This window comes from Tyto alba, unplaced genomic scaffold, assembly GCF_018691265.1.
Source record: "Tyto alba isolate M040663 unplaced genomic scaffold, T.alba_DEE_v4.0 Super-Scaffold_28, whole genome shotgun sequence".
Lineage (NCBI taxonomy): Eukaryota > Metazoa > Chordata > Aves > Strigiformes > Tytonidae > Tyto > Tyto alba.
In genome coordinates this window covers 17,247,865-17,274,681 of record NW_024881302.1, presented here as the reverse complement: position 1 = coordinate 17,274,681, position 26,817 = coordinate 17,247,865, and the positions used below count along the sequence as shown (strand labels likewise).

General features: G+C 61.6%; 1 protein-coding gene across 1 annotated transcript; it reads left to right on the top strand.

Moving 5' to 3' along the window:
* The first annotated feature begins 800 nt into the window (after nt 1-800).
* On the top strand, nt 801-26,517 carry SRL (sarcalumenin). Its single transcript, XM_042798658.1, has 8 exons — nt 801-861; nt 9,346-10,428; nt 12,095-12,193; nt 12,991-13,086; nt 16,926-16,961; nt 20,901-21,017; nt 21,727-21,960; nt 22,740-26,517. The coding sequence occupies exons 1-8, from the start codon at nt 801-803 to the stop codon at nt 23,549-23,551; spliced, it is 2,538 nt and encodes an 845-aa protein (XP_042654592.1). The 3' UTR covers nt 23,552-26,517.
* The last annotated feature ends 300 nt before the right edge of the window (nt 26,518-26,817 follow it).

The window sequence follows — 26,817 nt, the reverse complement described above, 5'->3', positions numbered from 1 at the left end:
TCCCCACCACCCCCATCTCGGGGCAGGGGGGTCCCCCTGCTCCCACACCTGAACTTTAGCGGGGGGGGTGTGGTGTGTGTGCTGTTGTTTTCCTCCCAGTTTGGCTCCTTCCCCAAGAAAAAAGCTGGGTGGTGGCCCCCCAAAAGTGGCTCCTCCAGCGATGGAGCCCAGGGGCCACTCTGCCGCGGCCAGGTTTTGGGGACAGCGCTGGGTGGCCGTCCCCTACAAGTGAGGGTGACAGGAGCTGGCAACCCTGCGCCCTCCGGTCACCGCCATCCCCCGTGCCGTGCTACTGGTGACAATGGGGACATGCCCCCTTGCCTATGGGGTGCATGGCATCACCTGGAGCTGGTGACATGTGGTGGCTCGAGCGGGCCCCAAATCAGCCCAGGACGAGGACACCCACCTTTGGGGACAGATGGGGGACACCGCGGTGCCGTGAGGCTCGGCTCTCCCCCTCTGTGAAATCCTGCTCCAGCCCAAAAGGGAGCCAAAAGGCACCCCCAAGGAGACCCACCACCCCACGCCAGTGGGATGCCACGACGGGGACGGTGACCCTGCGTGAGCGTTGCCACCCCAGGGGGTCCCATGCCATCGCACCCCTGCCACGAGCCTTTCCCCGCAGCGCTGCCGCCGGGGCCCGTCCCCGTCCCTGTCCCCATCCCCAGGGCCCCCCTGGGAGCGGAATCGCGCCGGTGGCAGCATCTGTGCCGGCCTGTGGCAGCTGCCTGCCCGGCCCCGCGCCCGCCGCCGCCGTATAAATAGAGGCAGCGAGCGGCAGGGAGCTCCTGGCAGCCACCATGAAGGGCCTCAACCTGCTCTGCTGCTGCGTGGCCTCGCTCCTGCTCCTCGGCACCGCAGGTACGGCTGTGGGGCTGTGGGTGCTGGAGGAGCTGGGGGTCCCCATGGGGCTGGGGGGTCCCCACGGGGTTGGGGGTTCCCCCGGAGCTGCTGGGTCCCCGCGGGGTCCCCACAGGGCTGTGGGTCCCTGCGGGGCTGCAGGGTCCCCACGGGGCTGTGGATCCCCATGGGGCCACAAGTGCCCAAGGGGCTGTGGGGTCCCCACGGGGGTGTGGGTGCCTGTGGAGCTGGAGGGTTCTCATGGGGCTGTGGGTCCCCAGGGGGCTGCGGGCTCCCCATAGGGCTGCGGGGTCCCACGGGGCTGTGGGTGCCCAGCGCAGCTGTGGGTCCCCAAGGAGGCTGCAGGTCCCCATGGGGCTGCCGGTGCCTGTGGGGCTGTGGGTGCCTGTGGGGTAGTAGGTGCCTACGGGGCTGTGGGCACCCATAGGGCTGGGGGTGCCTGTGGGGCCATGGGTGCCTTATGGGCTGTGGGTGCCCAGTGGGGCTGTGGGCACCTTTGGGACTGTGGGTGCCTGTGTGGCTGTGGGTGCTCCTCGGGGCTGTGGGTGCCTGTGGGGCTGCGGGCACCTGTGGGGCTGCAGGTGCTCCTCAGGGCTGTGGGTGCCTGTGGGGTTGTGGGTGCCTGTGGGGCTGCGGGTGCCTGTGGGGCTGTGGGTGCCTGTGGGGTTGTGGGTGCCTGTGGGGTTGTGGGTGCCTGTGGGGCTGTGGGTGCTCCTCGGGGCTGTGGGTGCCTGTGGGGTTGTGCGTACCCTGCAGGGTTGCAGGTACCCGTGGGGTGGCAGGTACTGGTGGGGCTGTGGGTACCCGTGGGGCTGCGGGTGCTGGTGAGGCTGTGGGGTGCCCAGTGAACCCAGCCTGAGCCCCAGGGCCGGGTGGGTGCCAGGAGCAGGACAGGGTGGCAGGGGTACATGCCCGGGCTCCCCGGCAGCTGTGCCAGGGCTGCAGAGTCACCCCAAAATGTGCAGGGAAACACAGTGGGGGCAGCCGTGGGCAGGAGGGGCTGGAAGAGGGGGGGGGGGGGGGATGCTGGCTGGGTCCCCCCTCCAGAGCCAGCGTGGGTGCAGGTGGCTCAGTTTCAGGCTGTGACAATTTGGAGGGGGGTGGTGTGGTGCTGCTGGGGTGCCGGGGCACCCTGAGGTGGGCTGTTTGCCCTGGGGGCTTCCCCCCCCAAGACCCCCCCCCCCCCTCCAAGGACCTGCCAAGCAAAATAGCACTTTGGGCGACCCCCAGACCCCCTTCCCCAGGCTGTCCTGAACCCCACGGCCAGCTGGGCGTCCCCCTGGGGCCGCGCGGCGGGGCGGCATCGCTGGTACCCTTGCTTGCCCTTGAGTTAATTTGGGCCGGTTCTCTGCCTGGCCGGGCTCCGGCGGCCGCGCTGCCGGGAGGAGGGGGGCGGCTATGTATGGAAACAGCCGTGTAAGGGGACACTGTGCTCCCTCCAGCCACCCTGGCTCCCCCCTCCTCGGCCACCGGTCCCCCCCGCCCTGCGCCGCCGCGGCCCCGCGCACGGGCACCCGCAGCTGCCACCTTCCAGCACCCGGCACCCCCGGCCCCGCTGAGTTTTGGCCTTTTAAGGGCATCTTGGACCATTCTTGTGAACAAATGGGTTCGGGGGCCGGCGACTCAGCCCGCCGGCGGTGGGGTGACATCTGTGGGGCTGCGGGTTGGGTCTGGGGAAGGGGGGAGGTGGAAAGGTCCTCTCTGTCCCAGCACTGGGATCCCCCGTCTTGGAGGGAGCTGAGGGGCTGGGAGGCGTGTTGGGGTCCGCAGCCCCAGAGCCGGCTCCAAGGGGTGACCGGACCCCCCCCCCGAGTCCCCACTCTTATAATCTCCTGTTTATTAGGGGTGGTGTCCTGTATTTCACCCCAATCCTGTAAATTTGGGAAAAAGATGTAAGCGGTGGCATGTCTCCTGCCTGTGGTTCTGCTCCGTAGGGACCGGTGGGGTTTGCACAATGAGTTTTGCTTTTCCTTTGGCACCAAGCTCAGCTCTCAGAGCTGGGCACCTTTGGGGTGCAGGAGGTGGCTCAGCGTGGGTTGTTTTCCCATTTTTGGGCTTTGTCTTCCTCCTTTGGTGAGGAGAAGGCGGGGGGAGCCCAGTGGGGAGCCAGGGGCTTCACCGATGCATCGTGTAGCGGTGCAGCCCTCAGGGCTGAGGGTTTGGTGACGCCTGGGGCTGCTGGGACCCTGTCACCGCTCCCCGAGGCTGGGGGTGGGAGGGTGCCCTGCGCCCACGCTCGTGCAGCCCCAGCCAAAACGGCCCCTGGCCCACGTGGCACGGCCAGGAGCCCCGTCAGGAGCCAGCACCCACCGTGGGGCTGGGTGATGGCTCAGGGCGAGGGTGTTCCTCCTCGGGGGAAGGTGTCCTTCTCCCCACACTCACACCCCAGGCAGATCCCGGCCATCCCTTCCAGGCTGGGTGGCCACAGTGAGTCCCTGTGGCCACCAGGAACGGGCCCCAAGGGTGCTGGCTGGGCACTGCTCGGCAGCTTTGCCCTGGGGAGCCTTTGTTCCGCCCTCCCTCAGCCACCCACGGATTTGAGTGGGAGGGCTACGCTGGGCTGCGTCGTCACCCGTCACCACCCCCAGGCTGGGCGAGGAGCTGAGGGAAGCCCTGGGGCGCTGGCACCCTCCTGCAGCAAGTGCAGAGGGCACCACGGGGCTGGCCCAGCCCTCTCCTGGTGACAGCGAGCCCGGGCCACCGCCCCCGGGGGGACTCCTCAGCCTGGGAGGTGTCACCTCAGGGTGGCTCCGTCACCATGGCCTCATGGCATCCCCGGGGGTGTTCCCCAACACCCAGGACATGTCACTTTGGGGTGGGCTCCAGCACCTGCAACGTGTCACTTTAGGGTGGGCTCCGCTTCCCAGGATGGGGCGGGCACCACCGCCTGGGTTGTGTCACTTTGGGTGGGCTCAGCCTGACCACCCCAGCGTAACCAACTTCCCCAGAGATGGGGGGGGACCGCTGTGTCCCAGTGACATCCCACTGGATTCACTCCACACACCCCCAGCATCAGCACAACCACGGGCACCACTGCCCTTGGGTGCAGGGGTGGCCACAGTGAGGCAAGGTGCTTGGGGTGCCACAGGTACCCACAGATCTTGCTTGCTGGTGCCACCTACATCCCTGTCACACCCCAGGGACCTTGCCGGGAGGAGATCCCAGCCCCCGTGGGTGCCCCATCTCTCTCCCTAACTGCTGGCTGAACCCATCCAGGCAGAGGTCGAGCGGGTCGGCCGCGCTGTGACACCCTCTCCCATCCTTCTCCTGGTGCGTAGGTGACAGCTAGCTGGGCAGGGCGGCTGGGACGCCTTGCTCGTGCACGGCCCCTGTGAGGCACAGCGGGTCCCTGTGAGATGTGTCCCCTCTTGCCGTGTCCCCACCGGGTCCCCCCTTGCCGACCCACCAGCCTGCCCGGGGAGCGCGGGCTCGCCGGCGTGCCAAAACCCCAGCCCGGCCGGCGGCTCCAAGGGTGACCAAATTGCTCATAAAACGGCCCGTTCTCCAGGCGCCGCAGGAATAGCAGCGATGCCTTGGCAGGGCTCCGCCGGGCTATTTTCAGCTCGTGGGGACATTTCCCTTGTAAGCGATAGCCCAAGGAAGCCGGCGAGCTCGGTGGGGGCTGGCGGAGGGGCTGGGGAGTCTCCGGCCGGGCACCCCCAAGCCAGGCTGGGGGGTGTTGGCAGCGTGGCCCCGGTGCCAGCCGGGTGCGTGGCTCGACCCTGCCCACCTCCCCGCTCGTGGGGACACACCATGGAAAAGGGCTCAGAGCCATGTGGCCCCATCCCTGTGTGACAGCTGAGCTGGGACCCCCCATGTCCTGCTGCTTGGGGGGCACAGGAGAGACCCCCAGGGTTGGGTACCGCTGCTTGGCACAGCCAGGCAGCATCTCTGCCCGGACATTCCCAAGGATCTGAGGATCTTGTGGGACAACGGATCATCGGGCATTAAAATCCAGGCTGACAAGTCCAAGGGCTCTCCCCGTCCTGCCTGGGTGACCAGGAATCCTTGGGATGACCAAAGAAGGGGGATGGGGAATCTCCACCCAGGAAGACTCACACCCAGTGCGTGGAGGATGTCCCCTGGGGCCACCAGGGAAGGCCGGGGTGGGTTGGTGAAGCTGGAGGCCTCGGGGACAGGACCAGAGTGACCTCTCAGGTGTGTCAACCTCTGGAGGAAGGGGTTCCCCCAGCCCCAGTCATGGCACAGTATTTCCTTCGGGTCCTTCCGCATCCCCCTGGGCTGCGGACCCCACAAGGGATGTTCCTACACGTGTAGATGTTCCTCAACCTACAGCGTGACATCTGCCTGTGCCAAAATACATGCTGCGTTCTCACCATCTGCTCGCTTACAGACCCAGATCTCCCCCCCCCCCGACCAGAGAGTGGTGGCTGCTTTATCTTTCACCGCCCCAATCTTTGTGTCTTCGGCAAGTTGGGAGTTCAGGTTTTCTTCCAAACCTTTAGGGTGGGCACCCTGTGGGGACACAGTTGAAAAAACACCCCACAAAAGTGATTCCCCATTTTCATCTCTATATTTAGAAAGCTCCAAGCCTGGGTTTAATCCCTTTGGTGCATCTTAGTGATGTTCCTTTACCCTTTCTTAATCAAAATATCATGCAGTTCTAGTCAACTATTTATAGAAATCAAATCAATTTATATATTTTTTTCAACTAAACTTATGATCTCCTCCACAAATGAGGTCAAGTTAGTTTGACAAAGCTGTTTCCTATACCCCTGCTGGGCTCTGCTTTGAAAAACTGGAAAATACTTACTTTTTGGTGGGTGCCTTGGGACCACAAAGCCTCTGGGATGGGATGCTGTAGCTGGGTGTCCTGGGCTTCGGGGTGCACAAGGGTCTGGAGAGCCAACCCCATCCTCAGCCGTCCTTGTGCTTGTGTCCTCTGGGATTCTTGAGCCACTTTGGGACACCTTCCTCTCCCGGTCAGTGAAGGTTTTGGCCCGGCCAGCTCCGAACTGGTGCTGGAGCCAGGTTCCTGCCTGCCCTGGCTTCCGTGTGAAACGTGGGCAAGAAAACTCCGGCACTTCCTCCGCAGGGCTCACCAGTGGCACCGGGCTCTGCTGGGATGGTGCAGAGTGGGAAACTGAGGCACGGGAAGGGCGGGAAGGAGGCGCCGTCCTCTGCTGCGCTCCAGCCGAGCGCCCGGGGGGTGGGTGTGCAAGGCTGGGGTGCCCAGGCCTGAGCCTGGGTGAGGGGCACGGCCCCCGCTTTGGGATCCCCTGGCCCTGCCTCCCGCCTGGGAAGGATCAGTGCTGGCAGAGAGGTCAGGCTCACGGGGCTAATCTGCCTCGACTTACTTTTTCCAGAAGCCCGGCTGCTGGCTGGCAGCAGCACAGAGCATCGCAATGCCCGGGCGCTGGACCCCCTCCCCGGCAGACCCCCTCACGGCCGGGGCAGGCAGGGGACAACCCTTGCTGGGGGCAAGACCGGGTGTCGCGGGGCCGTGGCTCCTTTGGGTCCAGCCACTTCCCGCAGAACAAAGCACAGCCTTCAGGCTTGAGTCAGCCTCGCCTTTCCCTGAGAAGGAAGCGACACACAGGTTTGGGGTACAAGCTCACCCCCAAAACCCCACTGGGAGGACAAGGGGAGAGCAGGACTCGCAGGACACGGCGGATGACTCCCCTGGGTGCTGCAGGAGCCCGGGATGCGGGCCGGGGAAGGGGGTGTGCGAAAAGCCATCCCTGCGGGGCTGCGCATCGCCGGCCCCACGCTCGGGGCTCCGATTTCTGCTGGAGGGGGAGCGCGTCCCTCCCAGGGCCACCTGTGCCCATCTGTCCCTCCTAGCCGGCCCCCAGCCACCGGCCCCGGGGCTGTCCCTCCCGGAGGACCCATTTCAGCACCAGGGCCTCGCCGTTCAGCGCAGGGGTGGAGGGGACACCGTGGCAGGGTCACGTTCGGCCTCCGGCAGCCACCCATCATCCTTTCTGCACCAGGCTTTTCCTGGGTGCAAACCAGCCGTGGCATCTTGTGGCACGCAGAGCCCCGCCGTGAGCTCTCGGTCCCTACAGCTGTGCCTCAGGGCCCTGTCGCCCCCGGGGAAAGGGTCCCCAGGCAGCCAACAGCCCTCCCAGCCCTGAGGAAGGGTGTGCGTTTCGGGGTGGGCAGGGACAGCGCGAGGGGACCCTCTGGGAGGTCAGGTCCCCAAGGGGATCGGGGCGAGGGCTCCTCTCCGCTGCCACCCGGCTGCTTGGCACGGTGCAGGGCGCGAACAAGGGGAGCCCCGGTGTCACTTTACAACGTGGCTGTCCCAGCTCCCTCCCGGCGTCCACGGAGACCCGCAGGACGGCTCCCAGGTGTGGATGTCACCCCTGGCTGGCAGCAGGGCGAGGGGCCGGGGCCAGTGGCCGAGGGGGCTGGTGCTTCGCCGTCCGCACCCCGCCGAGCTCCTTCTGATTCCCCCATACAGTTGCTGGGCCGTATTTTTAGCCTCCGTCGGACGCGTGGAGGGTGTTAAGCCCATAACCTTCGTCCCATTTCGCTGCTCATCGGCCGGCCATCTGCAGATCAGCACAATTTGCCTTGCGGTGGATTTGGAGACCATGTAGGGGAAACAGGAGGGAGGAGGTGGAGAGGGACTTTATATAAGACCTTGAAGGTCACAGGAAATAAAGTCTGCGATCAGCAGACAGGCAGGAACATCCCAGTTGAAGCACCTGGGGAGTATTTCCCTTTTCCCACAAGGGAAGGCTCACGGTGGGTGCCGGGGCTGCCATTGTGCCCAGCCACCGTGGGTGATGGCCCCTCTGTGCCCCTGCATTGGCTCAGAGGGGACACACAGACCCCGGGCAAAGCCCTCGGGATGCGCGGATCTCCTCTGCCTGGCTCTGCTCCCCCAGCTTCCCAGCCGTGACCCTCCCCAGCCCTCCAGGTCACCAGCTATTTTGGGGTCAAGCTGAGAATATCCCTGTCCCCGTTGGCCGAGGGGACCCTCAGGAGACCCAGGCTGGTCTCCAGGCTTCCGGGGCCTGGCAGGGGCATGCTGGCCCCCGGCCACCCAGGGCTTTGCAGGTCAGACGTAGCACATTCTCCTTCGAGTGGCTCCTGGGAGGCTGGGCACCCTAAGGGGTCCCAAGGGAAGGTGACCTGAAGGAGCGGGGTGCTCCTGATGGGAGAGGGAGGCGGGTGGGAGGCGCGCGGGACCCGTCTCCCTCCGTCCGGGAGCTGAATTGGGAGCCCGGAGGCACCTGCGAGCCGTGTGCCAGCAAAGGACCGGGGCGGTCGGCGAGGGCAGGGCGAGGGTGACCCCGCGCATCTGGTTTCGGCAGGGCAAGGGGCCGCGGGGACGGCGGCGGCTCCACCGTGCCAGGCTGCACACGCGAGTGACTTGGAAACCCCGGCGGGGCCGAGGCACAGCGCGTCCCTCCCAGCCGCCGTCCCCGGCACAGACAGACCTGCCACCGCAACGCCCGGCATCCCTGGCCACGGCAAGTTGGCTTGCAACTGCCCCGACCTCGGCTCCGCGAGCCCGGCACGGACACGGCGCAGGAGCCGGAGGAGAGGGCTGGCTGCCAGCCGGCCGGCTGTGCCCGGCGCTGCCCGTGCCCGGCGCTGCCCGCTCGCCTCCCCGCAGCCTGGGTGGAGGTGGCATTTTTTCCTGGTTGGCATCTGCTTGCCAGCTGGAGTACAAAGGAATTATTTTCCTCTGAAACGCTTCCCTGGTATGCAGGCATTAGACGTTTCGGAGGATTATTTAGACTAGCAGCAACTGTTTGTAATGGAGACAGTATAGCCCATGATCTTTTATTTTTGGCACCCGTTGACTAATGTTAAATTGGAGTTGGAGGCCTATGGAAAATACGGATGGCTTCTCCCAGGCCGCAGAACAAACTCATTGTGTCCCCGCCAGCCGCACGGCACGGCAAATGCTTTCCTAGTGAAGGGATGATCACAATAAATAGCTCCCGAGCCCTGCTGCCGGGGTCAGGCCCTGCCTGCGGAAAGGCAGAGCCCGGTGCCGGGGAGCCCTTCGCCCCTTCCTCCTCCCCCTCGCCCAGCCACCCGCCGTGGCCGGTGTGATGCTCTCCCAAGGGACGGCTGGGGAAGGATCCTTTTAACCTGCCAAGCGCCCGCAGCCCCTCGAGCCACGCTTTTTGTTGATTCCTTTCCCCCCGTTTTTTTAGGGCTGCTTTGCCACCTCCCTGCAGCGCTTCGCGGCGGGTGGCAGCCACGGCCCCAGGCAGCCATGGCCAGCGCAGCCGCAGGGCCCCCTGCTAGCATCAGCTTTGCCACCCCCCCCACCCCCCCCCCCCCCGCCAAACACCCCTCTGCATCCAGCTTCTCGCGACAGGGACGAAACAAATCGAGCTGGAACTAGAGCAAGTTTAGAAAAGAGTTTAAGCCTCTTTGGTAACAGCCACAAATCCTCCCTCAGGGCCCTCCCTGGCGCTGAGGGGGGGCCGGTGGGTGCCCCGGTAGCCAAGTGCTGGTGCGGGTAAGACTGACGGGGCTGTTCTCATCGTTTAGAGCCGCGTGCCCCCGGCACGGACCGTGCCGGCGGTGCTGCCGAAGGGCCCTTGCCGGCTGCAGAGCCCAGGCTGGAGGAGAAGGCAGCCGACGGCAGCCCTGAGGAGGACCAGGATGGCGGCCCCACCAACGCCTCCTTGCCTGGCGCCGCCGAGGAGGGACATGGAGAGGGGGAGGAAGAGCCGGCGGGCGGTCTGAGCAGGGACCTGGGGCCAGGGGATGGACAGCCCGAGGAAACCGCCACGGAGAAGGGCCAGGAGGGGCTCGGAGAGACACAGGGCCCAAGGGAGGACGCCACGCTGGGCACCCCTGAGGCAGCACGTCATGAAGGCAACCGCGGGCCTGGCCCACGAGATGTCCTCCGTGCCCGGGAGGATGAGGAGCCCGGCACCAAGAAAGGAGCCTCTGAGGAGCAAAGGCAGCCTGGGGAAGAGAAGATGGAGGAGCCGAGAGCAGTGTCCGCACCCAAGGCAGGAAAGGAAGTGGGCAAGCAGAGCTCAGAGGAAAATGATGAGCAGGGAGAGTCTGAGGAAGATGAACATGGCAAGTCTGAGGAAGACGTGAGCGAGGAAGAGTCTGAGGAGGAAGGAGAGTCTAAGGAGGAGGAAGAGTCTGAGGAAGATGGTGCCAGGCCAGCGGGGCTGGAGAACAGAGCTGAAGGGGGTGACAAGGAAGCAGTTAGTGCATCCAGAAAAAATGGTCGTGGCAAACCAGCAGCTGCCAGCCAGGGAGAATCCAGGGATGGGCCTGCCAGCTGCCATCACCCACCCTGTGGGGACGCAGCAGGAGACCCGCCGGCAGCAGTGGAAGACCCAGCAGCAGCAGTGAAAAACCCCCCAGCAGCAAAAGACTCACCGGCAGCAATGAAAAACCCCCCAACAGCAGAAGACCCACCAGCAGCGGTGAAAAACCCCCCAGCAGCGGTGAAAAACCCCCCAGCAGCAGAAGACCCGCCGGCAGCAGTGAAAAACCCCCCAGCAGCAGAAGACCCCCCTGCAGAGAAGCCATCACTGGCAGAAGCAGAGAGCCCACCTGGCCACAGCACCCACCCAGCTGCCACCGAGCTCCGGCACAGCCAGATAGGTTGGAGTCTTTTCTTGTCGGTGTGCTGTAGCAGCGAGAGTGACCTACTATCAACCCCGGCAGAGCTGAGCTTGGCACATTAAACCGCGCCTAGTGCATGGCCCTCTCCTAACGCTTGTGCTTCCCGTGCCTGCCCCTAACCGCTGCGGGCATCAAGGAGCCCAGGGATGCCTGCAATGCAGATGCTCGTTGCAACAGTACCAAAGCTGGCTGACATTTCCCTCGCTGCACTTTAAGCCCATGAGTTCTGCTCTGGGCTGTGGACATGGATACGATATCAAACGCCCACGCCCCTTTCAGTACCCGCAGACCTCTTAAAGGCTCTTTATCTTCCACCCTCAGAGTTCTCTGGACCCCCAGCTTTCTTGGTGCAAAGGCAGGATGCTGTCCGGGCTGGTGGGTCTCTTGTCCACCAGCCCTTGCCTCGTAGGGGAGGTGTGAAGAGCTACTTCAGACCAACGAGTTGCTGATGCACCAGCTCTGGTCAGTGAAAGGCTAGCTCAGGAAAAGGGACACCCCTCACCATGATTTCCTAGAAACACTTGTGGACTTTGCCCCGCAGGTTAGACAGTGACCTTCAGACCCAGATGAGTCTTTTTCTGCTTTCACTTGTAACATGCCAGCTCAAAAAGTGCCCATTTGTGCCAAAGGGGAAACCCAGTTTGTTCTGTGTGGCTTTACTTGGCAAGTCAAAAGGTCTTCCTCAGCCCAACGCTTGGTAGACACTCAACACAGTCCCAGGGTTTGGCAGTGCCCTGCTTGGCCCAGGCACCCCCAGCTCAGCCAGCGTCTGTCCTCAGGCCTATCCCCAAGCCCTGTCTAGAGCTCGACCCAGCTCCTGATATCAAAAAGCACTTGGAGCTGCACGGGGACCTTGGTGTGCCAGCACCTCTGGGTCAAGGACACCTCTGTCTCCCTGTCTCAGGGACACTGGGGTGCCCACCCTGGGTGGGGGGCAGCTGCCTCACGCTCCCCAGGCCTGGCATGGAGACGTGGGGTCCCCAAGGCCCCCCCCGAGCCATGCAGAGGGCTCCAGCCTGATACGGGGACAGAGGCAGGAGAAGCGGGAGGGAACATCCCCACTGGCAAAGGCAAGGCAGCCAGGATGGGTCGCCCCAGAGCCAGCCCCAGCCTTGCACATCCCCATGTCTCTGGCTCAATGCATAATTTTCTGGGGGAGCGGACAGACAGAGAGGCAGAGCAGGGTGCGCCTGCAGTTGAGGCTTAGCCCGGCAGGAGCTGCAGCTGGGGGGGAAGCGCCGAGGCGGGCAGGGGCCCCTCGGGCTCCAGGTGCCACGCGTGCTCGCACTCCACCCCAGCCCCGGGAGCCCCTTCCAGGCACGTCCTTCGCATTCCCCACCAGCAGCCGGGCCTCGCTCCCCGCAGGGGGACATGGCATGCCTCCCTCGCCGGCCCCTCCTCGCAGCCAAGCAGTTGCCCGCCGTTCTTCTTCCCCCGGCAGCCCCCGCCAAGCCTCCAGGAGCCTTTGCAAAACAGAAACTGCGCAGCATGCCAAAGGCAACGGCGGCTGCCGAGGCGCCCGGCGGGTCCGTGGGCTCGCGGTGCCTGTGCTCCTCCATGTCATCTCCCTGGCAGTACTTTGTGTGAGCTCCCGCGTGGATTCCCCCCTCCAGCGGTAACAGGTCTCCTTGCCTTTTTCCTCCAGAAGAGGTTGAAGATGCCAGCGAGCCGACCAAGCGCGACCGGTCCCACTTGGAGAACACCCTCAAGCTGAATGAGGACAAACCTGCTGACGATTTCTCAGGTGAGGGGGCCTGGGTGGCACCGAGCTATGCATGCCCTGCTCCTTCAGCCCACATAATCCCTGCAGGACAGGCATCTCGCCATTCTGCTGCACCAAGAACACGGATAGGATTTTCCTTCTCTAGAGCGTTTTAGCTTTAACTTTGCTTCTGGTAGGTCCAGCAACACCATATCCTCAATAAAAGCCCCTTTTGCTGCGCTTGGGTTAATATTTTATAGGTATTTTAAAGACAGGCCCAAGGGCATACAAGAATTAAGAGGGTAGAGAGGCTGAAAGATGCAGATGAGGAATCAGCCTGAGCCAGCCACATCCCTGCTCAGAGAAACCTGGGACAACTTGAAATAAGGGGCTGGGGTATTTATTCCAATTATTTATTGGGTTTTGCTATTATAAGGCTTGCTTCTGCTGGCCCCGTGGGCAGTCTGGACTGGAAAGAAAGTGATAACAGCTGCTGTGGAAAAGTCCCCTTTCTCCTAGCGAGCAGCTTAGGGGCTGTGCCAGGGGTCCCTGGCACCATGGTGGTGCCAAGTAGTAAACAGCCTTAATGAGAGGTGACTTCCATCAGCTGCTGGCACGTGCAAGACTGGCAGCAGATGGGGACAGCGCCCAGCGGGAAACGGGAATCAAAATGTGTGACTGGGATCAGTTTGGCCAAGATTTCAACTGTGAGCCAAGTCCCTTGATCCACAGCTGAGACACCCTCGAGAACTGCAGGGAATGCCCAGCAGCTTACTTAGGAGGGACTCAAGGGTGGGAGCATTTGCCTTTCACCCATCTGCATGCTTCTGTCCTCGCAGGAGTACTGCAGCGGCTGAGGAAGATCTACCACTCCTCCATCAAGCCCCTGGAGCAGTCCTACAGATACAACGAGCTGAGGCAGCATGAGATCACAGGTAATGCCATGGGCACCGGGGTCTCCAGCACCATCAGGTCATCGGGATGCAGATAACAGTGCAGAGAGCAGGTCATGGAAAGGCTCGGATAGTTTGTCTTCCTTTGCAGCTTCCCAAGAAGGCCGTGAACATGCTGGGCTTAGAGGACATGCCCCAGTGAACCCAGCGGCAGGCATTCCTGCATCTGCCTTAGCCCATCTGCTGCCAGGACCATCTGTGGGGACTGAGCATTGAACTCTGCCTGCTTCAGGTCCTCCACCTGCTCAACATCAATGCCCTGTCCCTGTGCCAAGCTTGAGATCACGGCCCAGTGAAACAGGCTTGGCAGGGAAGCTTAGGACCTCTCAAGGCTGGGGATGAGCTTCCTGGAAGTAGCTGGAGCTGGCATCCTTCCTGCTCAGTACAGGACACAGCCATACGGGCAGGGTATTCCTCAAGCTCAGCAGCTTTCACTCATCCTGGGAGTTAGATTTTCCAGTCCTTGGCAATTAGACACATTGGATTAGGTGAACAAGTCCCTGTGGCCACAGGCATCGGCTTGGGCTGAGCCCCAGCAGTACACGTGTCCCTTCGGAAGAGGAAAATGCAACCCTGGCCCCAAGATGCTTACAAGCTACAGGAAGCTCTTGTGACCCGTAGGACACAAGCAGTCTCATTTTCCAGTCACAGATGGCTCAAGCCCAAGTCCCTGTTCCCTGGGGTAACTCTCCTGTGAGCCCCTACTCAAGCCCTGTCCTGAGCCAGGGCCAGATGCCCCCTGTGCCTTGGCTGGGCAGGCGGGGGATGCTGGAGGCCCTGCTGCCGGTGTCCCAGGGCTGCATGACCACATCAGCCTCCTGCCAGGGTCCCTCCTTGTTCCAAAGTTCTGCCTCCCGCCCCAGGTTTCCAGCCCCATGCACCCTGGGGCCATGCCCTCCCTCCTGGCAAGGCAGGACCTAGATACACCCTCCACACAGACCTTCTTATCGCAGCTGGACTCCGCTCCACCAGTGCATGGGTTCATTTGAGCCAACCCCTGGGACACATCCCCTTAGAGCAGAACCCCTGTTTCACAGGCACCCCCACTTCAGCCCAAATGCAACTTCTAAATCCATATCAGACATTTTTTAAGCAGGCTTGAACATCTCCATACCCAGCCAGCCCATCTCCAGCTTAGACCCAGTGGGGAACATGGGGGACACATGGAGACAGGGCTGTAGAGTCCTCATCACCAGCCCAGGCCCTGTCCCCTCAAGAAACAGAGCACCCTGGACATCACCCACCACCCACTCACGGGGGATTCTGGAAGGGATGTTTGTAGGTCTCATAAAACACAAGCTGTGCCTAGCTGCTCCCGCAGCCAGCTCCACGTCGCTGCCTTTGCCTGCCTCGCTCTGTGCTGCTTGCCATGGGGGAGGGTAACCAGGGAAGTGTGTGGGGGGGTCACAGCAACGCGCCAAGCAGCAGTCAGCACGGGGGGGGTGCCCAGCAGACCACCACCCCACAGCTGCTGCCACCCAACCGGCGCGCCGGCCTGTCCCCTCCCTCACACAGCTGGAAAGGAGCAGCACCGAGCTGTAGGGCCTGCACCCCGGTGCACGTCCCCGCGCCTCCTCAGCGGTGCCACCGTGCAGCGAGGACAGCCCAGCCATGCCCTGTCCCAGCTGCCTCCATCCGGGAGCTCACAGATTCTGCAACACCCCGACCTCCTCTCCGAGCTGCTTTGGCCTGTCTTGGTGGCAGCGCAAGCATCTGCACGCGCTGTCAGCTCAACCCGGGACACCGTCGGAGAGAACATTTGGGGTTACAGGGGTAGCTGGTGGGCTTCCAGCCTCCAACCCTCGCTTGGTTGCTCACTGCTAGAGGATGCAGCCCCCCAGCCTCAGTTTCCAGTGTGCAACCCGTTTCCTTGCTCAGGACATCCCACCCTGCCCTTCAGCCATCCCACACCCGAGCAGTCACCTCTCTGCTCCCTTTCTGGGAGGAAGCAACTGTTTTGCAGACCCTTGCTGGCTTCTTCCCTCCCAGCTCCCAAGGAAACAACCACCAACCCTTGTGTTTTGCCAACCCAAGGTCCCTCCCAAACTCAGCTCCTGAGCCGGACTCGCCACAGGCAGCAGGCCCTGGTGTTCCTCACAGCCTCATCTCACAGCTCTCCGTGGTCTGCTCCACTTCACCATGAGGAACAACCTCCCCTTCGGGCTGAAAGTCCCCCAGGTCAGCTCCCAGCACAGCCTGTGGTGTCCTATGTGACACCCTCCCGGCAGTGCCGATGCAATCCCAGAGCTGGTAACCCACACTCACAGCCTCCCAGCCCTCAGGGAAAGGCACGTGGATGCTGCATTGCCCCCAGCCCTTGGCTTAGCCACGAGAGGCCCTGGCCATGCTCCCCTCAAAAACATTTCTCCTGCCACCAGGCCCCTTGAAGCACCTCTGACACCCCAACCATATCCAGGCACACACAGCCCCATCCTGGAAACCTGAAGCCCAGCAGTTTGCTTTTAACACCCACAGAACCAGCTTTTCCCAATCTCTCATTAGCAGTGTAATTAGAGAAACCTGCAAATTAGTTAGAGGGCTGGCCCAGGGAGCCCTCTTGACCTTGCAAGGCAGGTGAGGACGTGGTGGGGCTGAGGGGTCTTTCTCAGCTGCTTCCTCTGCGTGGTGCCCCTGTCCTGAGCGGGTTTTTTGCACCGCTGGTGCTGCTGCAAGCTGGGAGGTGCCCGCAGCCTGTCCCCCTGCGCCCACCCCCCGTGGCAGAGCTGCCGGCTCAGCTGGCCGGGAGGAGCAGGACAGCTGGGAGAGCAGTGGGACAGGGCTGTCATGGAATATGTGTGACCTTTGGAGGTGTAAGCCAATATAGAGGGGTGTCGTCGCGAGCACCTTCGCCCCTCCATTACGCGGCAGCCTTCCATTTTGTCTCCCTCCCCATCGGCTCTGCTCGTGCACACTCGTCAGTGTAATCCAAGGAGCCTCTCTGCTCCCCACGGCTCGCAAAAACACCCGTGTAGTTGAGTGTCACCTGTCCCGGGAAAACTGTGACTGCCGCCATCAGCCTAAGACTCCGAAATTTCGGGGTGCATCCCAGGAAACTCATCCCACACCCTCTGCTTGCAGCGTGTTGAAGCCTGGCAGGTGCCACCTCCCGTTCCCCGCCTGCCGCCCTCCCACTCCTCCGCTCTGCCGTGGGTGTGGGCACGCTCCGGCCGGGGGCTCCTCTGCGCTTGGTCGCAGCGGGGCCGCCCCACAGGCACTGCGCCTCGCTCGGGGGTGAGGGACTCTTCCAGCCTGGTGATGGGAAGCTTGCCGTGAAGCCGTGCCGGTTTGCGGTGCGTGCTGGTGACCCTCATAACCGTGTATGTGCCCATTACCGGGCCCGTATAGGGAATGACCTCCCAGTTGCCATCGCCAGCCACCCTAGGTCTGGGTACGTGTAACCACGCCGCTGGGGTGGTCAGGACACTTGTCGGGGTTGGTCGCTGTCCTGACCGCAGCTTGTCGGGCTCCGTTTGCTCGGTGAACGTTGCTGGGGAAGGCAATAACTGGCTCAGCGGGGCAGGAGGGTTGGGGTGCTGTCTCAGACGCAGCAGCTCTCCTGGGGCTGCTCCCCCCAGGCCACGTCCCCGGCGTGCAGGGCAGGCTGGGGTTTAGTGCTTGTCCCGGTAGCTGCAGGTCTCGTTGCTCACAGGCTGTAACTCTTCCTCTCCTGCTGGGAATGTGGCCAGCGCTGGCTTTTCCTGCCCACGAGAAGGCCAGGGCCAGTCTTCAGCTCCCTCCTCGGCCTGGGACAGCCCCAGGCAGCCGCGTCCCTCCTTCGACTCACGGTACCTTTTCTCTCTCCCCGTGTCCCCTGCTAACAGCTTACCCCGGACGCACCCTGGGCTCCTCCGCCACAGGTTGGTATTGCTGCCTGCTACCTGCATGCTGCCAGCGCTGCCGAAGCTCTTTGCTGGCCTCCCAGCTTTCCCATTCACCCGCCCCAACAGAGCCACGCTTCCCAGGCACTGAGCAGACCCCGGTACTCGGCGTCCCACGGCACTCACCGGAGCCAGTGTCCCCAGCCCTTCCAGAGCTCAGCACGGGTGTCGCTGCACTTTGTCCCTGACTCTGTGCAACCTGACAGCCCCCTCCTTCCTGCAGTCCCCAGGCTTTGACACCTTTCCCTCCTGCGTTAAGGCTCAAGAAGTTGTGTATTGCTCTAGCCGGGACTCAGAGGCCTTTGTGGTGGATCTGCAGGTCGATCTCTCACCCCTGGCATGAACTGGAGGAGCCCAGCAGATAGCTCACCCTATGGAGGGGACTTCTTCCCACCCTTCATCACCCTCCTACGTGCAGAAACTTTCCTGAATGTCCACCCTAGACCCCGCCGGCTGCAGTTTAAGCCGATGAGCCTGCAGCAGCTCTCTCAGTAACACAGACTGGCCCCTGCACAGCAGCCTCATCCCCCTCAGGACCCGGAGCTGGCTCCTCTCCCTGCCTGTCCTGCTTGGGGTGCGCTGTTAGGTGTCCCCCGGAGAAGCAGGAGATGGGGGACAGGCCAAAAAATGCCAGTCAACACCCAACCCTTCCTCAGGGTCTGGTGCTGGGCCGCAGGGACAATATCCCTGCTGTGATACAAGACAGGGAAACCCCATCTTCTGCCCCTCCTGTCCTACCCCACGGTCCCCACTGCCAGATCCTGCCAAAAAGGGCTCCCCCGCACCCCGTCCCCAGACGCAGCAGAGCCCTGCCAGCACCTGGAGGGCCTCTGGCTCCCCGGCGTGCCAGCGTGCCGGCAGCAGAGAGGGTTGTAGATATATATAGCATATTTCGATAGCTCTCTTATCTGCATCTCTAGCTGCAGGCGCGCACACGCGTGCTGCTTGTGTGGGCGTATGCACACAGGGAGCACGGCGCGGAGGCAGGCGCAGGCAATCTGCAGCCACGTGTGGTTGGTCCCTCCGTCTGTGGGCACACGTGCCGTGCCGATACTCGTGGCTTTTGAAGCTTTGGGAGAGAGCTGGTCGGCCCTCCAAGGGCTGCCGGGCAGCGCGTCCCTGCCGTAGGCAGAGTGGCCGGTGGTGTTTGCGGTGCAGGGGTGGGGTGGCAGTGTGGGCGATGCTGGGAGAGGCTCCCCCGGTGTTTTAGCCTTCCTGGGTGGTCTGAGGACAGAGCGAGACCTTTGTGCCCTTGCCTCAGTCTGAACCAGGAGAGGAAGGGGGTTTCGACACGTCCTCCGTTTTGCCTGGAACCCTCGGGACAGACGTGCACAACAGGGGGTGAGCCGACACCAGGCAGTTCTGCTAGGCTTGAGGACAAGGAGGGAGAAGACCCAGCCTGGGGTTAATCCCAGCTCCAGAGCAGCAGTGCTCCCACACAAGGGCAGCCTGGCATCGCAAGCAACATGGAAAAAACACTCAGAAAGCCACTGCCCTAGGAAAAAAAAAACATCTATTTGGACATCCAAATTGCTCCTACCCCCAGATCTGAACAGTCCAAGACAAATGCAGGCTCTGGGGAGGGTGATGGGACCTTCCTGGCCTTGTTTGCCAGGTGCTTTGCAGGATCGCAGCATGCTCCTTACCCTGCAAACCCGGCAGCTTAGAGCTGTGTTTTAAGTCGCTGTGTTTTTAGCAGGACCACAGATGAAGGGGGGCAAGGTTTGAGGACCCCCTCCTGCTCGCGGGCAGGGCCTGACCACGCACCAGCGTGCGACTGCTTCTGCAAATGCCACCAGGACGTGCCTGTCTGGGGCTGGGCTGAGCTTGAGCTGGGCTGAGCTTGAGCTGGGAGCGAGACAGGCTGGGCTGGGAGCGAGCAGCCACAGGGTGGCTGGAGAGAGCCGCCGTGATGGAGCTGCCGCCATCCCTGCCATGCAGCCGGCGGGGACCGGCTCTTTTCCCCTGGCCGGACCATCAAGGTGATCCAAATCGGTGCTGACAGACATAGTGGGGGGACGTAGCAGGGAGAGATGCCAGGCCAGCACCCTCCCGGGTGGGAGATGCTCTCTGCTCTCCCAGACCCCGGGGGCAGCAGTGAGGAGGACCCATGAATGGCCTCACATCCTCAGAGCTGCTCTGCTACCTGGACAGCTGCAAGCATCCAGTGCCTGGCGCTGCCCACAAAGCCCATGGGGTGCCAGCACCCCGCTCCCAAAGCACGGGGGTAGAGATGGACTCGAGGAGCTGTCGGTGACTGGGGGGGGGGGGGGAGGCGCCTGCATCGCTGCCCACCTCGGCGCAGAGGTGGGGATGTGGAGCGGAGCCGGGGCCCGCGGGCTGCCTGCCTTCACACAGCCACGCCTGGCCAGGTACCTGTTACGAAAGAGCACGCGGGGACCCGCCTCAAACCTCTGGCACAACATCACAGGGGATAATAATAATAATAATCATCATCATCATCCGAAACCCAATTAAAGCCAGCAAGCGAACAGAGCAGCAACGATAGAGTGGCACAGAGGAATGATTAATAACGAAAGTCCCAAGTTTCAACATTTGTTTTTGAGGAGGTTGACACGCTTGGCCCAACTCCTGCACCCATGGTCAAATGGGTTTGGTGCGGAGCCGCCATGCAGTGCCCTCCAGCACCCTCAGGAGCCGGAGCTCAGCGCCGTGTGGGCTTTGTGGCTCCCTGAGCCTTGGAGACGGATCCCTGGCTTGCTGGAAAACTGTTGGCTCCTGCGTGGGCAGCAGCCATGGAGAAGCGAGGTCTCTCAGCCGCTGCAGGGAAAATAGCTCTGCCTTAGGCGTGGGGTCGAAGAAAGGGTGCCGAGGGCAGCATGGGTCCCCCGAGGGCATCTCCTTGCCCTGGGCCACGGAGGAAGGCTCAGCTCTGCCTGAGAGACAGCAGCTCCCAGCTCCTCAGGCACTCACTTTTTTACTTCCATTTCTGGCCTAACTTGGACTCAAGGTGACTTGCAGGCTCATGGCTATCCTGGGGGCTGGCCCAGAGGCTGGGGGGCTGGGGGCGCCGAGTGATATGGGCACAGGGTGACTGCACGAGTCCCGCTCAAGCACTGCTCCTGGGGGCAGCGGCTGCGCGTGTCCAGCGACCGTCGTGCCCCCGGACTGCTCGTGTGAGGTGGGGGCAGGTCCTTACGGACCCGTCGCCAGCCTCCCCGAGCCCCTCAGCAAACTGCGGGACTTGAAGAGTGCGGGATGGGGACTGTAGTTCATTCCCCTCCCGCTTTTCCCCAAGCCCAGAGCAGGGCTGTTCGCCCAGCCTGCCCTCCTCGCGCCCGGCTGGAGCCTCGCCCCCAGCCCACGCGTGGTCCGGGACCTTCTGCTCGACCGGGGGGCTGGGAGCCACAACCCGGGGGCAGATCCCTGTGAGGGTACGGTGGGAAGGCTTGCAGGCGGCTGGCACAAGGCTCGCACCGCGCTTACCAAGCACAGTGCCGTGGTGTTGCTTCTTCAACCGCGCCAGCTCCCCTCGCACGAGGCGTTCGTCTGGTTGCGGCATGGCCACCTCCTTCGCGTGTCCCGTGCTTCAAACAACACTTCCCCCCCCCCCACCTGCAGCCAGCCCCAAACTCACTCTGGCTAAACCAGAACCGAACCCAGACAAGATTTAAAAGACCTCCAAGTCCTTCCGTTGCCTAAGAAGGGCCAAACCTCAGAGAAGTGAGGTGGGGTCCCCCCGCAGAGCATGGTAACATCCCGCTCCTGCAGACACCGGGGCCCGTCGCTGGGCGATGCCTTGGCTCGTGAATGGCTGGCGGCCCCAAAAGGGCGGCTGTTTCCCCGGCAGCATCACCGCGCCGCTCAGATGGGATGCTCGTTACAGCCGGGAGTTAATCGCCCGGTGGCGACGGCTATTGTTCCTTCACTTCCTCTTGTTATTTCCCCTCTCTGCAGATGGGGAGATCACTTCCAAGCCAATGGTGCTATTCCTGGGACCGTGGAGCGTCGGCAAATCCTCCATGATAAACTACCTCCTCGGGCTGGACGACACTCCCTACCAACTCTACACAGGTACCGTGCTCACCGCTCCCTCCCTGCTCTGCCAAGGGCTGAGCTGGCGCCGGCACTTCTGCGTCCGTGCGGTCGGCAATTCCCACCCACAGCTCTTCGATCCCCCCCTCCTTACGGCAGGGGGGTTGCAATCCGGTCCGTGCCGCCCGGCTGCGGTGCCAGGCGGAGGGAGAGGTTCTCCACCACGGCCCAGGGCCTGTCCACCCTCCCCTGGGAGGAGGAGGGCATCTCCCCCAGCAGCGTCCCCATCCCGCAGCGCAGGGCTCGCTGCCTCCAACCCTGACCGTGAGAGCAGTGGTCACGTCACAAGGGCAACTCGCCTTTGTCTTCTCCCCTTCCCTCCTCACGTGGAGCCAATTAATTTGCCCTCCCAGGAGAAAAGCCATTCCCCTCCCCTCCTCCCTGCTCCCACAGATGTCATCTCGCAGCTGAGGGCAGACGTCCGTGGCCAGCTCTGCGGGCTCCCGAGAGGTGGTTCTCCAGGGTGCCTTGTACAGTCAGGCCACTTCCAGAACAACCAGTCCCCACAAAAAAACAGCCCTGCTGGCATTTTCTCAAGAGGTTTGGCAAGAATTTCTTAGCCCCACTGCTTGCCTTCCCCCAGCATCTCTTGGCAAGTGAGCGATGCTCCTTGGCTAGTCCCAGGCCTGTCATGTCCGTTGCCTGGCATGGATTTCACAGCTCTGCTGCTCCTCTCGTTGCTGGGCAGGGGCAGAACCCACCACCTCCGAATTCACTGTCATCATGCACGGCCCCAAGCTGAAGACCATCGAGGGCATCGTGATGGCTGCTGACAGCGCCCGCTCCTTCTCACCCCTGGAGAAGTTTGGGCAGAACTTCTTGGAGAAGCTGATAGGAATCGAGGTGCCCCACAAACTGCTGGAGCGAGTCACCTTCGTGGACACGCCGGGCATCATTGAAAACCGCAAGCAGCAAGAACGAGGTAGGGGTTTACTGGGTTCATCTAAGGGACTCCAGAAAAGATGCTGTAACGATGTGAGATGACAAAGATGGCTGAAGCACAACGGGGAAGAGCCTAAGGCTACAAAAGGGTCTTGCATCGGAGGGGATGGTGACATTTGTCTGCCCATGGCTATGGCAGCAGCAGCTGGGACGTGGGGAACACACCCAAGTGTCAGCAGCCAGAGCAGCCGTTTCGGCTGTTCGGAGGTGTGGCAGACAGGCCTTTCGGCGAGGTGTTTCTCAGGGACTCTGTGGGTTGTTGATCGTCTGCCTCAGCTGAGAATTTCATGCCCCGTTTTGTCACCCCTGGAGCCAGGCTTTGCCAATGGCGGGTGCTACAGGAGGGCCCAGAGAAGCACCAGTCCATCCCCACGGCACCTGGGATGCCAGGACAGATCAGCAGGGCTTCCTGACCCACTTGGTGCCCACTGGGGAAAGCAACGATGTGGCTCACAGGAGCAGCAGGAATCTGTGGCCAGCAGCAGGGAGAAAGAAGATTTGGTGGTGAGGCTGAGGAAGACATGTAGTCGCAGGCCCAGACACACAGGAATGGGTTTTCATGCCAAGAAACTCAGAAGTGTTTTTAGCACATGAGAAACAGGTTCTAGGCTGCATGGGAAGTCCGCTGAGTCGCACACCCTGTCCAACCCGGAGGGGGTGTGAGGCACGGCAGGCTCAGGGTTTATCTGTCCCTTGGCCTGAAGGGACTCATCCTGTGCTGGCCATTTCTGCTGGATTTCTCTCTTTCCTCTCCTCAAGGTTACCCGTTCAATGACGTGTGCCAGTGGTTCATTGACAGAGCCGATCTCATCTTCGTTGTCTTTGACCCTACCAAGCTGGACGTGGGCTTGGAGCTGGAGATGCTGTTTCGCCAGCTGAAGGGCCGCGAGTCTCAGATCCGAATCATCTTGAACAAAGCCGACAGCCTGGCTACCCAGGAGCTCATGAGGGTCTACGGTGCCTTGTTCTGGAGCCTGGCTCCTCTCATCAACGTCACAGAGCCACCCAGGGTGTACGTGAGCTCCTTCTGGCCCCAGGAGTACCATCCGGATACCCACAAAGACCTGTTCCTCAAAGAAGAGATATCGCTCCTGGAAGATCTCAACCAGGTGATTGAGAACAGGATGGAAAATAAGATCGCCTTCATACGCCAGCACGCCATCCGGGTGCGCATCCACGCCCTTTTGGTCGATCGCTATCTACAGACCTACAAGGACAAAATGACCTTCTTTAGCGATGGAGAACTGGTGTTCAGGGACATTGTGGAAGATCCTGACAAGTTCTTTATCTTTAAGTCCATTCTGGCAAAGACCAATGTCAGCAAATTTGACCTCCCCAACCGTGAGGCTTACAAGGACTTCTTTGGCATCAACCCCATCACCAGCTTTAAGCTGCTGTCTCAGCAGTGTTCCTACATGGGAGGGTGTTTCCTAGAGAAGATCGAGAAGGCCATCACTCGCGAGCTTCCCGATCTCTTGGGAAGCATCGGCTTGGGGAAGAAGCCCAACGTTCTCTCCTGCGACATCACTGGATGTGGCGAAACCCCCAAAAATCGCTACAGGAAACCCTAAGGTGTTCTGTAACACAACCGTCCACGTGTTCCTACCGGTGGTGAATGAGCTTATGTCTTATCTGTCCAAGAAGCCGTGGTTTGTTAACCCTTTGAGTGCCGCACTGGCAAAGGCTACTGTACGATGAGGACTTTTTGACATCGATGGCAGGGGAAGATGGGTGGGCATAAGAAAGAGAATAAAAACTGTGAATTCCTGATATTTTATCTTTGTTCTTTTGAGTAGAAGGCAATGTTTAAGCTGTAAGTATGAGCAATGCACGGGGAGCTAGAACTGTAGCTGCTTTTTCACTGGTGCCAAGAGTGCGTGAACAGGAATTTCAGCCTCTGCATCCCCAAAGCCGGCGGGAGAGCGCAGGGGAGAGTGGTGACACACTAGCCCGGGGCATCACCGGCGCTGGGCAAGGAAAGAGAAGCCAGGTCCCAGCTGTTGTTTTCAGGCACAAGCATCCTACAAATCTCTGCAAATATTGATCTTGTTTTTCTTTCCAAGACTTTTAGGTCGCCCAGTGAGTTCTCCTTTTGCGTGACAGTCAAGTTGAACTTCTGCAGCCTTCCCCTGGGTGTTTGCCTTAAGAAGGGGCTTTTGCAGGGGCATTTGTATTTCCAGACAGGTAGACATGAAGGGATTTGCAAGTCCATGTCAGAGGAAGCAGTGGGTTGGAAAGGAGCTGAGCTGTGCCGGAGGAGGAAGGCCAGCACCCCAAACTGCACGGTCCCGCAAGGAGCTGCGAGCAGGTTTTCCTTGCCCTGCGCCAGCACAGGGACAGGGCACCTCGTCCCCATGTGTGCCATCAACTTCAAAAACTCATGCTGGCAAGTCAAGCCTGTGGATCAGCAGGGCTCCAAGGATTAAGGGTTTGGCAGTTCGACCTTGTTCAAGTCCATGTTGCTGTTTTCTCAGTCAAACCCCCATGGTTTTGTGCTCTGTGGAGGGGGGCAGGATCAGGGGGGGCACTAGCTGCATCCTTTTTCCCATCTGCTGATCTGATCTCCCCAGGAAAACCCAGGCAGGTTTTTCTGTCTTGCTCACCAAACTTCCCCCATTTTAGCCATGATTTTGCTGGCTCGTCTCTGTGCATCAGCGCTCAGTCCTGGGAGGAGAACAAGTATTGCTTCAGAAACACCCGAGCAGGGTGAGATTCCCTGTGGAGAGACGACCTTGAAACCCAGCAGTGAAAGCCGGGGACGCAGGGGTGGCCTCGTCCCTTGGCCCCCACGGCCAGCACGGCTGGCTGCCGAGCCGAGCACAAACCAGCCAAGAGGCAGATGTTGCTCTGGATGGACATTGGCACCTTCGAGCCCACCCACGACCTGCTCGGTGTCCCTTCTCCTTCCTCCTGCCAAACGACCACAGCTAGTGCTGTTCTCCAGGAAACCTCCGGAGCAAAGGGACTTCCCTTTGACAGGGACAAGAAGATGTGGAGGTGCTGGGTGAGACAAGAAAAAGGCAAAAGGAACAAAAGAGGGAAAGAGAAAGCTGGGAATGGAAGGCTGTGTTGTGATGGGGAAGGTGTGAAGGGTGATGACTCTCATCTCCACGTGCCCAGAGGGACGTGAGCTGGGGCAGAAGGTCTGTGGGAGCTCCACGTCCCTCAGCGCCGAGGCCAGGCACTGTGAGCAAGAGTTGCCCTCAAGTCCAGGTGAGTCTGGGGGGACACGGCCCCAGGCACTTCTGTGCTCCTTGCCTCTGCTTCGAGGCAGGACTCTACCTTTGGACTAATGAAGGCGAGACCCAAATCTACATCCAAGCACGGGAAGGGGCACGGCTTGTGCAGAGGGCTTTCGCCCACAGCACAGAGGGGACCGGAGGTTCAAATGAAGGCAAGCAGAGTGTCAGAGGAAGCAGCAGCTGGAACAGCTCGGAGAGAGGTGATGTGCTCGTGAGTCAGCGCCGCGCAGTCTCAGACCTGCCCCAGAGCTGCTGCCCCCCTCCGCTGCTGTTCCTTCTTCTTTCTTGGACGTGACCCCGCTGCTCATCGGCATCCTCTCTGTCTCACCCACTCCTCCTCACCTCTCACCCTCCTCTGCCGGGCCCGTCTGCGTGGTTTTCTTACGAGCTAATGGAATAGAAACACCAACAGAAATGCGCTAATATCGTCACTGTTCCTGCTGCCACACTGTCACTGTCACGGCAAGCAAAGGCCATCAAACGTTTCTATTTGCAAGCGCCGTATCGCGCCATCTCTTTCCTTGTTTCCCTGCACCCCCCCACAAAGCCCGTGGGCTCTGGGGGTGCCCAGGGAAGGGCCCCCCATCCCAGGACAGCGCTCTGACTCTCCCTTACACCCTTGAACCTGAAGGCACAGTCGCTCTGCCCCCAGGCCGCCCCCATCGTTCTCCCCACCCCTTCTCTGTTTCCCTTTTCTTCTGCATTATCCTCCCGCACTCGTTGCCTCCTCTCCTCCCTTTCTCTTTCCTTCAGCACTCGCACGCCCTGTGCAAAGCCCTGGTGCCCCATGTCCTGGATGGGGCTCCTCTGTGACAGCCCAAACCCCTTTTCTCTCCCCCAGTATCGTACATTAGGTTTCTCCTCCCAGAGCGATGGCAGCAGTGGTCTGAGGCTGGGGCTGTTTTCCGCTCCCTGTGACGCACACTGACTCGGCTCCGTGCTGGCTCGGGGAGACACCGACACCGAGATGTTTTCTCTCCTGCGGATCCAAGTGGCTGTCTGTCCCAAGAGGATTGCAGTCCTCAGCCCAGCTCTCTCCAAGCTTTCTTAGGAGAGCTCTGGGAAGTTGTGAGTGGAAATGGGAAGCAGAGAGGCCTTTTAATTTTGCCAAGAAACCCCAAGGCCCTGCACCCGCAGCACGGGGTGTGTGAGGAGTGAGCATCTCGCCTGAGAGCATCACAGGAGGGAGGGAGCCGGGACACAGGCCCACGTAGATGCCCATGATAGTGTGCATTGGGATAAAACTGTCAGTTTGAACATCAGCCTGTGTAATAAAACCTGGTATTTTCCAAACACACTCCCTGGAGATGCTCGTTTTGTTTCTCCGGCCGGTGCGGTGCGAGCGCTGGGGTTGGGGTGGCCGAGGGGGTGCAGCTGCAGGGAGCGAGGCGGGAGCTCCCTTCTCCTTCCCCGCACCCCGGTCTCGTGCCCATCCCTCGCCGGGGACCTGCCGGCCGCGCCTCAGCCATTTGGTTGCTTTTTCCAACCTGGCTTCCCGTGCCGTAGGCACGAACGGGCGAAGCGAACGCCAGCCCCTTGGCTTTGCGCCTCAGGGCAGCGCGATCCTCCCCGGTGGGATGGATCCTCGCTCCCGC